General features: G+C 42.4%; 1 protein-coding gene across 1 annotated transcript in view; it reads left to right on the top strand.

Moving 5' to 3' along the window:
- The window catches only part of ephb3a (eph receptor B3a), a 66717-nt gene extending 54232 nt beyond the window's left edge, over positions 1 to 12485 (top strand). Inside the window, exons 13-15 of the mRNA XM_028020627.1 lie at positions 1615 to 1764; positions 4682 to 4875; positions 9348 to 12485. Coding sequence (XP_027876428.1) covers positions 1615 to 1764; positions 4682 to 4875; positions 9348 to 9459 — 456 coding nt within the window. The 3' untranslated portion in view covers positions 9460 to 12485. The remainder of the gene's footprint in view (positions 1 to 1614; positions 1765 to 4681; positions 4876 to 9347) is intronic.
- The last annotated feature ends 1177 nt before the right edge of the window (positions 12486 to 13662 follow it).

Genomic DNA, 13662 nt, shown 5'->3' with positions numbered 1-13662 from the left:
CGCAGTGAAAGAGAAACACGGCAGTAGAAATGTAACAAATGTTGCAATTTTGGTCGCCAACTGAACCGAGTCTAAAGGACTATCAGGAGTGATAACATCCTGTCAGTTGTTGGCAGATTGGTCCAGCTGAGCTGTGGATCTCTGCAGCTCCTCTATAATTACCATGAACCTCTTGGCTGCTTCTCTAATTAATGCCTGGTTTACCAGTTCAGGTGGTCGGCCATGTCTTGTTTGGTAGATGTGCCATACTCACTCTGCTTTCAGATGACAGATGGAACTGCTTTAAACTTCTTCACAGTTTGATCCCCGACTCGTCTGCTGTGTTGCTTGGTCTCAGTGACACATTTATACGTTTATACATTTCTGCGTACAAATGTATAAACGTATTTGTACGTAGAAGAAATGACACACAGGGAGACTTGATTTACTGTTAAGGTGACTTCTGAAAGAAAACTCGTGTTGAGGATTTTATTTGGGCAATAAGCCATGTACACACATAGCCAGCTCTTCTATTAAAACGTTCCGGAAAAGTTTTTATCCACATGAACTCGGACAAATACGTCCATGGGGGTTGTTTTAACATGCCAAAACCATAGGGGGCAGCGTAGCACACAGCTAAATCCTATGCCAGCCAATCGGATCGCTGCAATAGAACCAATATTTCCTGCTACAAATTAAACACGGTTCCAGGACATCCATTTTTGTGAACAGATATGTAGGTGGAACTGCTTTTAAATAGAGTATTAGAACATAAAGTTAATAAAACACAAGATGATGTTGATTGGGAATCACAGAGTAAATATGTGGACATATTGGCGCATTATTTGTCGCCGACTGTAATCTCTGCTCTGTTTTCACATGTACACTCGCAAACACAAATACAGAGTTTTTTCAAATCTCATCAAATATGTAATCATGTTTAGTGATACTAGTTGAAGTGTTTGTGTGGATGAATGCAAAAAACACATAAAATGTATTCATTTTCCCAGATATGCAGTTACATGTGGACCAAGCCTTAGAGTATAGGGCACAATATAAATTGGTATTGGTATAAAAAGAAAACAAAAATATGTTGAAATGTGAATTATTTTTTCCCTCATTTCCTAGTTATTTCCTACTGTGAGGTTTTTGGTTGTGTCCTCTTATTAAAATGTAGAAACACTGAATCAGTCATACAGAGAAACGCACATTTGTCTTCAGGATATTTCCTTCAAGGACCAACAAAGTTTAAACCGTTGAGAGTCTCGGAGAAAACGAGACTGAAAAAAACAAGTACATAAGTTGCTTTTTATAGTCACGCACACAAAATCACACTTCCCTTCCAGAACTTACCATCTCAGACATCAGCGTACATAAAAAAGGAAAATACAGTCTGGATCATTTCGCATCCGTGACCTTTCAACACAACAGTTCGACCAAAGGTCAAGATGATAAAAACACGTCTCAAAAACACCCTTCCATAAGTTCCTTTTTCCAGTAAATACAAAGAAGTCAGTGGTGTGTGAAGACTTGCGGGGCACTATGTTTCTGTACTTCTCTGTTGTTTTTATATTGCCGTGCATTCTATAGTAGCGATGTGTGTGTGTGTGTGCGTGGGTGTGTGTGCGTGAGCAGGGAGGAAAGATTCCCATTCGGTGGACGGCGCCAGAAGCCATCGCCTTCAGGAAGTTCACCTCGGCCAGCGACGTGTGGAGCTACGGCATCGTCATGTGGGAGGTGGTGTCCTACGGAGAGAGGCCTTACTGGGACATGAGCAACCAGGACGTGAGTTGGCCACGTCGCCTCCCCGAAACACACGCACCTGCGCCGCAAATTCCTTTTGCAAAGAGTTTTACGACTAAAGTCTAGCGGGGGGCCGGCTGGGAGTTCCTCTGAGCGGCTGTGGCTTTGATTTCCAGAGTGACACGTCGGACCCTGGCTCTGTTCTGGAGTCTTTATCTCCCCTCTGCAGATGCCGGTGCAGCTGTGTGCCTGTGTTCTACCCTCTTTTTTTTTTTTTTTTTTTGTACTACCTTATTTACAGCTCAAGCCCGGCACACACCCTACAAATCCATTCTGCAAAGCCTCTCCTCCTCACACTCACAAAGGCATTCTCAGGAAAAGCTTTTTTTTTTTTTTTAACGGGCCTTGTTACCTGTCGGCTATCTGCTCTGCACAGACACTGGAGCTGCAGCGCCGAGCTTTGTAGGAAAGAAAACAGAAATCTCTGGGTTCCTCCTCGCTGAGCAAAGTGCCGAAGCGGCGCGTACTGTACACCTCCACGCAACTCTCCGAGGACTACCGGCTCTGTATCGCGCTTCAAAAAAAGAGACGTGTAACACCGATACCAATAAAGCAAGGGGGGAGGGGGGAAAGGCAACCAAAATGAAAAATGGCATTAATGTATGTATAACTTTCACAACAAAACCCTAACGCAGTAATGAAAAGCATCAAAGCAGAGGCTCTCCATTGTTCCCCGTAGCCTTTGTGCCTCAGCCGTTGCTCAATAAGCAACAGAGTCAACAAATACGAGATATAAACAGAGGTACTCGCCGGCTGGAGGCACCACACAAAATCAAAGGACAAGCAGCGGGAGGAGAGGAGCGCAGCAGAACTGCTTTATTGTTCCCAAATGCCAGTTTTTTTATTGTTGCGGGGAGCTGGAAGCCCATACAGAGCTTATGGAGGTAAATGCAGTTGCTAGGCGAAATCTAATCAATGAGCCAACGCGTTCTTCCTTCACTTATTGTTTTCCGCGTCAGTCACAGGCAGTTCTGAAGTGACAACATTTGGGATTCGTTTTTTTTTTTAAGAGTTTGGCGGAGCCACTGGAAGGAAGGATGGGATATTTGACAGCGCAAACTGAGCAGCTGTCAAACGCAGGACATAATACAGAAAGTGGCGATTATCTTACTAGAACGCCAACAGACACTAAACAAAGAGTCTTTATGTGGTTACTCAGAACTACATGGTTGAACATGATGGGGTTTATTTTAGCTTGTAGCTAAGGAATGGGGAGTTTGTTTTTTTTAAGTTGAAATGCTTTGTTTGACACCCCTAAAACCGTAAAAGAAATGATAGGTTATGGATCGATGGTTCTCAGACTGTAAAATAAGTACCTCCTCACTTACGACTTAAGATTTCAAAGTACCACAATGTTGTCGAGGACGGTGGCCCAGAAGGGTTAGCAAAATGCAAGAGCCACAACGGAAGTTATGCTTTGAAGTTATTAAATTCTGTTTTACATTAAAATTGAATGTTGCTAGCAAGTTTAGCATACCTTCAGTTTTAGCATAACCTGTATTGTTGCTTTTTGTTGTGTTGTGGCTACTTGTTGTGTCTTTTTGTTGTTTTTTGGTGGCTTTTCTTGCGTTGTGGCTTCTTCTTCTTGTGTTCAGTCTCACCTGTGAAGCTTGCATGCATTTAGTCAGCAGAAAATTCCCCTTCAAAGGTTGATGCCAAATGCACAGTAGGTACAAAAACCCCTGAATCAGATCACAGGCTGAAGTAGATAAACAAAGACGCTTATGTTTAAGGTAGACTTGCTGTTCTCCTCCTGTTTTGAATTATTGATCTTCTCGGGGACAAAAGGGGCAGAAAAACTGCATTGGTATCCTGGTGAGTCTTGGCTTTACTTTTCTTTTCAGTTCAGTTTATTTCCCCTTCTTTTCTCAGTTGGTAGTTGTCAAACCAGTGCATTATCGGTCCCCAAGGGTCTTTAATCAAAAATCTGAATCTCTGTGTGAAACGCTGGGATCCGACGGACACAAGTGTCAGCGAGGTCCAGGTGGAACGTGTCTGCATCTCATCTGGACAAACCGCTTCCTCCGTCTCTGGAGGCTGCCATATTTCACAAGAGGTTTTACTCACAAAAAAATCATTCTGAAATTATGACATCTTTGTGCATGAGGGGGTGAATGATTTTGACGTCCGACTCACAGTCCAACAAAATAAATAAAAAAATCTGCCTCATCCAGACCAACCAGAATTTACCTTGTAAATGATCCTGTATTTACAGGCGTCATAAATGCCTGAAATGTGTAAATATTTAATCTTAAAGACGATTCTTTCGATGTCTAAAACAGATTTATTATAAGTTCAAACAGACGTTTTTTTTTAAAGTTAAGATCGACAAGCGTAAAACAAAAAAGTAGACTAAGCTCAGAACCCACCAATTACTAACAACAGCTGTACTGGATGAGCTACGCATCATCACCCGTTCCCTTCACAGCCGATGCATAGACTCAGTCCAGGACTTTTCACTTTTTTGTTGCCGTTAGAATTAATTGCCTTTTGAAAATAATAATACAGATTTATCGTCTGTCTTGGAGCCATAATGTCCGCGCTGCATCATCTGTATTCTAAGAGCAAGTCGATGATCCAGGCAGGTGATGCCACTTCATCAAAATGAAGTTCTGACTCAAAAATTACAATTCGTGCAGAAGAACAGAGATTTGTCTCTGATCAAAAATAAACTGAACTTTGTGCTCAGGTGTTCATTTTCAGTGTTCTTGTCTGTTAATATATAATTGTGGGGAATTGCTCCTCGATGTTCAGAGTGACAAACTGCCGCAGTTCAAATAAACACTTAACCAGCCTCTGCGTTCTGCAGCCACATTGAACTCAGCGGACCTTGAACATACAATGTTTATGTCATTTAGCTTAAAATTATTGTACTTATGAGTGATTTTCCTTCTGCCAGGTAATGACGGCAGTAGAGCAGGACTACCGGCTGCCCCCGCCCATGGACTGTCCCATGGTGCTGCACCAGCTGATGCTGGAGTGCTGGATGAAGGAGAGAAACCTGAGGCCTAAGTTCTCGCGCATCGTCAGCACCCTGGACAAGCTGCTCCGCAACGCCGCGAGCCTCAAGGTGGTGACCAGCAGCTACTCAGGGTGAGTCAAACATGTAGGTTTGATTGGACCAGAGCTGCTCAGATCGACACCCAACACCCTTGGTGTTCAGAGCAACTCGATGATCGGCTAGCTGCGTTTCCATTGGCCTTAAAATTGCTCAAATTGGAATTCCGAAAATACATTTGCTTAGTAAAAACAAAGTAATTTCGAAAATAAAAAGCTCTAGTTTTTCAAAAAAAATTTGTGCGCTGGATGTTAGTACTAGAGGAAGCGATAAAGTAGATGATGGGAAGTGGTAGGAGGAGGATGATGGCGCACGGTGTGTTTTTTTTATTTACTTATTGCGTGAACAAACTTATTCAGTGTGATTTTAATTGCGTTTCTTATTTAGTGGAAACAGTAATTGTGAAATTGTGTTTTTTCAACATTAGTGGAATATCAACAAACCTTTGCGCACATTTTGTAATGGGAACGCAGCTACTGTTGTCGGGGTGAAGGTCTGCGATGAAGCGAGTTATGTTGATGTAGGAAAAATAAACATATGTAGATATGGAAAAACTGTGGTTGTCCTGCGTTATGTCATGTAAAAAGTCTTAAATCAATCTTTAATTTCTGCAACTTAATTTAAAAAATCTGACCTCTAATTTGAGCACATGAGCGTGGAAACACATTCTGTGTCTATTGGTACTCTTGAAATCCAAATATCTAGAAGCTCCCATGTCATAAACTATCTTTTCGTTGTTGGCTATTAGACTGGAGAAGAACCCATATTCATGTTCCCATCAGCGCACTGAGCAGGATTTAAAGGAAGGTAATAAAAATATCCAAAGCTCTCCAGTAGAGTGATCAGCTTGGGAAACCATTAGATTCCGATTTTGGCCAATCCTGATTTTTTTTTTCCGCCAAAAAGTTGCAAAATATAGCAACCTATTTTATACGAAGTTCCTGACAGTGGGATCACTGTTAGCGGTGCTGGTACAGATGTGACCTGGTTGGCGGGTCTGTCGGTCAGCCCTCGCTCACAGCAGAGCCAAAAGTGGTTCATTTTCTGACCTTTGCGGACTCTTATGCAATATTAATCCATCACCAATCTCCTACTTACCTGGGATAGATGCAAAAATGTTTTTCTTTTTTTTTATTGTTCTACCTCCACAAATATGAATGCTGAGCTAGCTAAACTCCACTATGGCTTTAACTGGAAGCACGTGCTTTGATCAGATGAAACTTGGATTTTACAACAAAAAAACCACTTCCTGTCCCTTGTTATTGACGGTAGAAGATCTGTAATGCTGTGGGTCTGTTTCTCCTGCAAAAACCCAGGGATCCTTATTAGAATGCAGAGCATCATAAACTCTTACCAGGGGAGATTTTTTTTTTTTAAATCGAATGAACTCTGCCAGTAAACTGAAAATGAATCATTGTTGGGGGTGCACAGTTGAAAATTGCAGTGACGACATCGATCGTGAACAACTCGCACTTTTCTCTCTGTGCTCTTGCTCCCCCCCATCATCGTGACGTCTGAACTTCTCTTCATTTTTACCGAAATCTATACCAGTTGAGGACAGAAAAGTCTAACTGCCAAGATGTATTATTGATACAGAGTTTGAATAAATGATACTGGAAATATTATTCAGCCCTTTGTGACTCCATTGGAAACGGTGATGTCTATTGTGATTCAACATACTGCGAAGCTCGATCTGGTCCAAAACAGAACACCGAGCGTTCCTTCAGACACAAAATCAATGTTCCTCCAAGGTCGTCCAAGTTGTCATGATTCTGGACCAGAGGTCTGTGAATTGCCTAAGGACCAGTAGAATGATCTCCTACTGCCAGAAGCAAATCATTTAAAGCAGCGATACCAGCGATAGATTTCACCGTTTTCTCCACTATATAATTGTACTGAACTAAAGTTTGGATTTTTCTAAAAAAAACAAAAACATTTGCTGTGATATTATACTGTTGTGATATTATACTGTTGTGATATTATACTGCATTTAAAGCTGCTTTATGTAAACTTTACAAACTTTTTTTTTTTTTTACAAATTTGTTGAAAATGTCTATGTCGTGACAGTATAATCGGTAAAAAAAAAAAAGTTCCTTTGTTTTCTCCCAGTGCTGACTGGAGGCGGGTCTTAGCGCTGTCAATCACCTCTATGTGTGCCGCTGCTCATCCTCCCTTCTCCTCGCCTTGCTCCCTGCCACACTGCAGCGAGCGTAGCATGTTGTGACTGCGAAGGCTAGTTAGCATAGCCACCAAATGACGGCAGATAAACGGTTTTCCTGTAACGGTGAGATTGTTTTCTCTCCGATCCACACATTTAGCAGCAGCTACATGAGGATGACTGACAGCGCTATGACCCACCTCTTGGCTCTGATTGGTTGTTTTTCTCCAGACGGTAACAGCAGCTGAGGTAGGAGGTGAAGGAGTTTGATCTTTTCACGGATCATCTTTCACGACATGGTGACAGTTTAAACAAGTAAAAAACTATTTTTTATGTAACTTACATCCTGCCGCTTTAATTTAATGCTTCTAACATCTGTACTACCAACCTTTGTACATTGAATGAAGGTGTTTGAAAAGGTGCGACCAGGCATTGACTTTTAGTGCTGCATTTGTTTTAAAATGCTTTTTAAAACCTGACGTTTCCCCAAACGGATGTCCGTCTTTAGGTTACCCCACCGCCATTCTTAATCATTCGTCTGCTCTGACGGTTGTCACTTTACAATAAAAGGCAACGTGTTTGTAAATGGAGGCAACTTTGCTACTGTTTGCTACTTTGCTACACAAAAAAAAAACAATCACTGTCCTCTTTCTTTTTCTTTTTTTCCCCTCCATCAGCACTCCAAATGGTCTGGAGGTTATTCCATGACGGAAGCAGAAAATAAAGCAGTAATGCATTTTCCTTCTTCCTCATGTGAAATTGTCTTCGGTATTGTATATGACTGGCGCTCAGCGCAAGATAAAGATTGCTGCTCCGGAGACGGGCAGCGCTGCGCCTCTGGGTTGCTGGAATAAGATGTCACAGAAAAAAATAAAATAAAAAAAATAATGTCTGGCCTGAAGAGAAGCACAACAAGGTGCGTGCTTGTTGGCTCTGCTTTGTTTTATACTCCGTGTTGACTCGATAGGATACCTCTTTGCGCTGAAGGGCCTTTTTGCTGCCAGACGGATGTCTGCCTCTGAGTCTCTGACACTTCTCGGTGGAAGTGGAGATGTGATGTCGTAGGTAGCTGTGCTCGCCCCCAGGTGTTGGATTTTTTTTTTTTTTGTTTAGGGTTTTTTTTCAGCTTTCTCCTTCTGAGTTTTTGCCGATTTGGAACGCTCCGGCATGCCGACGTGTTTGTTCTGAATTTTGTTAGCCTGGAATTCAAGTCAACAACATTAGCGGTGTTCTTAGCGGGTGCTCAGAACACCGGATCGGCTGGTGATGTATAATGAATCAAACGCGGATCTTCAGCACTGTCTACGCCGCCGGGCTGGCTGGCTGACAGACAGACAGACGCATACAGCAGAATTCACACATTCAGTTTCCAGGTGCGGGTACCGGCTCCTTGGCTCACAGTTTTCGCTCCAACACGGAGTCCCCCGAGGGCATTTCCTGTGCCAGGATTTGGGCTCAGCGAAGCTAATTGTGTGTGGAAATGTAATGGCTGACCTCGCTTTAATTCCCCTTCCACTTGGCTGGATGCTGGAATGTAGGTGATAGGACAGAAAGCGGCACACGGGGTGCTGATGTGGAAAAGCAGGAGGTGATGAAGTGTGAGTAATAAGGGAGATTGAAGAGAAGCTAAAAGAGAGGAATGTGTTTAATTAGGTTGCTAATGAGCTTTTTAATGCATCAGGGGAGGGCGCGCCCGGCGAACGCGACGGGCGGGAAGGAGGAGAACGCGCGCGCACTCCTGTTCGCGTTGTGTTACTCGTTCCGCTGTGGCTGTGTGCCGATGACATGCCGATGATTAATTTATGGCCTCATCTGTATGCGGCGGCGGCGAGTGATGGATGGGGAGAGGAGAAGAATCATGTTGTCAGAGCGATGATTTAGAGAGCGTCTGCGTCGCCATTGGCTGCTGGACGATGGCACGGCCAGATAAAGGGGATGCAGAGAGGGGATATGAGATGCGGCGCTATCTGCTTCAGCATCTCCAGCCACACGGGCCTTCAAAACAAGGACACTGGCCGGGGAACAAAGGACACTCAGGCGCTGGTGTCCCAAAGATAGCCAAGAAATATGTTGAAGTTTTATTAAAAACTGAAAACGTGATGAATAGATTCTGGAGCTGTTTACAACAGTCGAGGCTTCAGATCAGCACTTTTTACGGTTTATTCCCACGATGCCGTGTTTTATTATTTGCAATCGTAGGATCTAAGAGTGAGGAACTCTGCAGAATTGAGCTCCTCTGACGCAAAGGTGGCTTAGACCTCAATCCGGCTTCAAAAGAAAGACTCGGACTCGCGGTGGCTTTGGCGTCTCAGAACTCGATGCTGACCTGTGTGCCGTTTGTCTTGGCAGGGATCTGCTGCGGCTGGGAGGAACGCTGCCGGGACACAACAGGAAGAGTCCGGAAGACAGTCAGGAAATCATCCGGCAACAGATGAGCCAGACTCTTCCCATCAGAGTGTGAACTGCTGCAACGCATACAGAACGAGATTAAAATAAAAAATAAATAAAAAAAACTACCTATGAACTCTGACGAGGAGAATCCGATGTACAAAGTCTAAAAAAAAAAAAAAAAAAGAGGGCAGGGAATCAAAGATGACGGCAATGAAAACGGACCGGTTCGAAGACTTCCTTCCCACTGGAGACTTAACGTCTGTATAAAGACAATTTCCCATTGCGGTGTGTGTGTTCATTACTTGACACTTGTGGATTTGTGACTATTGACATGAAGCCAAACTTCTTAATGGACCCTCTCAGGTTGTGTTTGCATGCCTGCATGTGTTCTCTTTTCCTTTTTTTTCCCTGTTTCTTTCTGCTGGTTGGGAATCAGTATTTCCTTCTCGCCGCCTCACCGAGGAAAGGCGAACTCGCAAACAAACGTCGAAATGACGCAACAGTGCCAAGATGAAGCAAACCCAACCTTCAATACAGCTTGACATCCGCATCAATCTGCTCGACCGTTTTTTTTTTTCTTTTGTAGTTTGTTTAATCCCAACCAAATACGTTCCTTATAGTTATTTTTGGCGATGAGAAAAAAAAAAGAAGAAACTTTTCATCCTCTTCCTCTTAAATACCGTCTTCCACAGAAACGTACTGGGAGATCCGTGTTTTACGAATCTGTACAAAGCGTCCGAGTCTTCACCCTCTCCCAAACCCCCCCACGTCTCTCCGGGTTGGAGGCGAGACGTAGCTGACACTGTGTGGGACACGTCATGTGCATGCCAAAGTGGAAACTCCGTCATGAGAAACGTACTTACCAAGTTCCACATTCGCTGTTGCTTCGGTGGCATTCTGCTGTTTCGGGCTTTAACGCCCGCGTTTTCTTAACCTTCCTTGACTCATAAAACGCATTGTTTTGAATGCCAAGTTATTACCTGATACTGCTTTTTTTTTTTTTTTTTACTTGTGCTTAACTTTTTTATTACAAAGCTTGTTTGTTTGGTTTTTTTTTCTTCCCACATAGTAAGAAACCAGACAGACGTGAATGAGTGAATTAAGGAAATGTTTGACTCAGACAGGCTAATTATCTTTAAAATCACTGAGCAGACTGTGTCAGGATCGATGTCCGGCTTCTTCCTGCCCCAAGCAGAGCTGCAGATTTTACTTGGAAAAAAAAAAATCGGAGATTAGCAGGAACTTAAAACTGACTCAGAGGTAGGAAAAAAACAACAACCCTGCAGAACAAATCAGCCATTATTTCTTTAATTCCTAATCAGTGTTTTCCTCGGAACGCCAGCTGTCAGTGCAGTTTCTATCTAAACCAACTGCCTGTATATAACTCCATGTTTGTATTAGACCAAACCACTGAGCAGTTACAGCTATCCGACCTGACTTTGGCCCTTTGCGGGGCCCTCACTTATCTGCTTGTTGTTATGGTTTCATAAAGCAAACGAATGAGGGAATTTGACGGTCACTACCAGGGATGTCCCGAAACCGATCCGAGTCGTTTCGGAAAACGCCTAAACTGAACGATTCCTCATATTGTTTTATAAAGTATTGCACTCGGGATCATTTTCAGAAACGTTTCCATCCACGTAAATCCAAACAAATCCTCCCTTGAGCGTTTTTTTTTTTAAACATGCCAAACCAATAGGGGGCAGTGTAGCACAAAGCTGGAACCTATGCCAGTCAATCAGATTGCTTCAAAACTAACACGACTTCCTGTCAGGAATTAAACACGGCACCAAGTAGCTCATTTGTGTCGACAGATGGAAAAGTTGAACTACTTTTAAACAATGTGTTAGAATATAAAGTTAATAAAACACCAAGACGATGTCGACTGGGAATCTTGTCAAAGCGGATATATTGGCACATTACATGTCCTCGACTAATTTGCGAGACCCCAAGTCTCTGTTTTCCTTTGTACACACATGCAAACACACAGTTTTCTCAAATCTGCACTTTGATCAGAGTTTTAATAAATAATTGTTCTTAGTGATTAAACTGAGTTTTTGTGTGGTTGAAAGGCTAAAACCAAAATTTACTTTTTTCCCCTAATATCTGGCTACATGTGGACTCGACCTAAATTTAGTGAATTTTAATCCAATTTTGCATTAAGTCCATATATACAGAAATTAAAATTATAAATGCTATAGCTAACATTGTTGCAACTGAGTGATGTTCCATTACTCCGACAGAACTAGCTGTTTTGAATAAAGGTCATTGTACATTTCTGCATCAATTTTTAGACTTCATACAGTTAAACTGCTTTTTATACTGAAGTTTATCAAAATGAAAATGTCATCAGATTCTGTCTGGTGGAAATCTGCGCAGCTTCATTGTTTCTATGATCTGACTCGAAATAAGGAGTTACTTACTAGCCTACTAGCTTAGCGTTAGCATGCTTACTCTGGTTTTAAAAAAAAAAGGTTTTGCTGATAATTTGGCTTGTAACATATTTTATTGCATTTCTAATTGACTGGTTGCAGATAAAACTTGAAAGAGGTCGTTCTTGATTTTGGGACAGTTGGGCAAATCTAAGTCATATGACTAACAAAATATGACTGACAGACTAGGAGCTACAGCAAGCCAATACAGTCTCTATCACTGTGAACTTCATTAGTTGGGGTAAAAAAAATTAAAAATACTATGACTTTCAGGAAGGGTAGATTTGTGACAGGTGTGGCGTCTACTATGATTTCCATGGAGGAAATGTGTTTACAAAAGAAACAACTGCACAGCTAGCTAGAGCTAAAAATCACAGACAAGAGGCCTGAAATGCCAATAGCAACAATAAAAAAAAAAAGCCCAAACCAATACCTGGAATCGGATCGGGACATCCTTAGTCTGTCCGTGTCTGAAGCTAAAGAGAATCTCGCCGTGAAAGAAGAAAACGTGTCTGTGAGGGCAGAGTTTTCCTGTGCAGTTAAAGGTGTACTAGATTGCAAAAAAAAGAAAAAAAAAAGAAAATGTGAGAAAACCAGAACAAAAATAAGCATCTCTCTTTCAGTATTTTTACGATAATCATATGCAAATAAATTATTAAACACATCTCTGGTATTCTCTTTGATTCCTCGGCGGGTTCACTGGGCCGAAGGTTCCAGGTCTCCTCTGATGCAACCGCGGGGATGAAACGAGGGGAATGGCGAGTGTGTTTTACCTCCTCAGTCGGAATATCACAGCAGCTCTGAGTGAACTCATTAAGATTTAAGATTAATCAAAGCCCGGACCGGCGTTGCTCGCCAATTAGCGAGACCGCAGGACTGCTGTGGGGATTTCAGTCTCCGCCGCTGCTGGAGAGGCTTCAAGGAGGCAAAGTTATTCTGGCTTTTTCACCAAGCGCCGGTGTTGTTTGGCTTTAATCTGCTGAGCAGGACGCGGAGCGGAGCGGTCCGGCTGAGCGGAGCCATCACCTTGTGTCTGCATTGACTGAGCAGGCTTGGCCACTGAGAGGCTCCTGGGGCTCTCGTGCGCCGAGGAGCAGACTCCCACACAATCGGACGTACGAATCCAAAATCCAACGTCGAAGCTCATATTTTAAACTTTGATCGTGTCTAATTAAAGGTATTAATTATGCTTTAATCAATTCAGCAATATATCTGCAAGAAAAATAGAATATTTAATATATGGTCATGTTTTTTTTTTTGGCTAACCTCTCTTTTCTGGTTAAAATTTGTGCATAATTTTATCTTTATGTGCCCATCGTTCTCCACAAATATCTGTGTGACTCTGTTGTAAGACATAAGACGACAACATTTCCTTTCATTTTTAAAAATCTGCCACCCAAAGCGAGTGGCGTTGAGCAGTTCTGCTCCGTCTGCGTTTTGTAGATTTGCGCACATTCGTAATGGGAACATGAGCCGCGTTTCCATTGCAAATGTGCGGCTTTTTTGGGGTCACTTTTGATTTTACGGAAGAGCTCTGGATTCAACGTGTTCAAATGACAACTTTTTATGAGTGGTGCGATGCTGCGAGCTCTGGGAAAGCTACAAGAAATCTTCTTCCTACCACTTCCTGTCGTCGTCTTTGTCATTTCTGCCAGTAGTAACATCCGGCTGTTGGTCACGCGACTCGTGTGATGCGAAAAAAAAAGTGTTTCCATTGCACATTTGTAAAAATATACCAAAGTTCACTACGGCTGAAAAATCACCTCATCCTCGCGCAAAAGCTGTTTATCCAAAAACGTGAAATTTTTCGTAAATGGTATGTTTCCATTAAGCTAATTTAT

Source organism: Xiphophorus couchianus, chromosome 6 (assembly GCF_001444195.1).
Source record: "Xiphophorus couchianus chromosome 6, X_couchianus-1.0, whole genome shotgun sequence".
Classification (NCBI taxonomy): Eukaryota; Metazoa; Chordata; class Actinopteri; order Cyprinodontiformes; family Poeciliidae; genus Xiphophorus; species Xiphophorus couchianus.
This window is presented reverse-complemented; position numbering and strand designations above follow the sequence as displayed.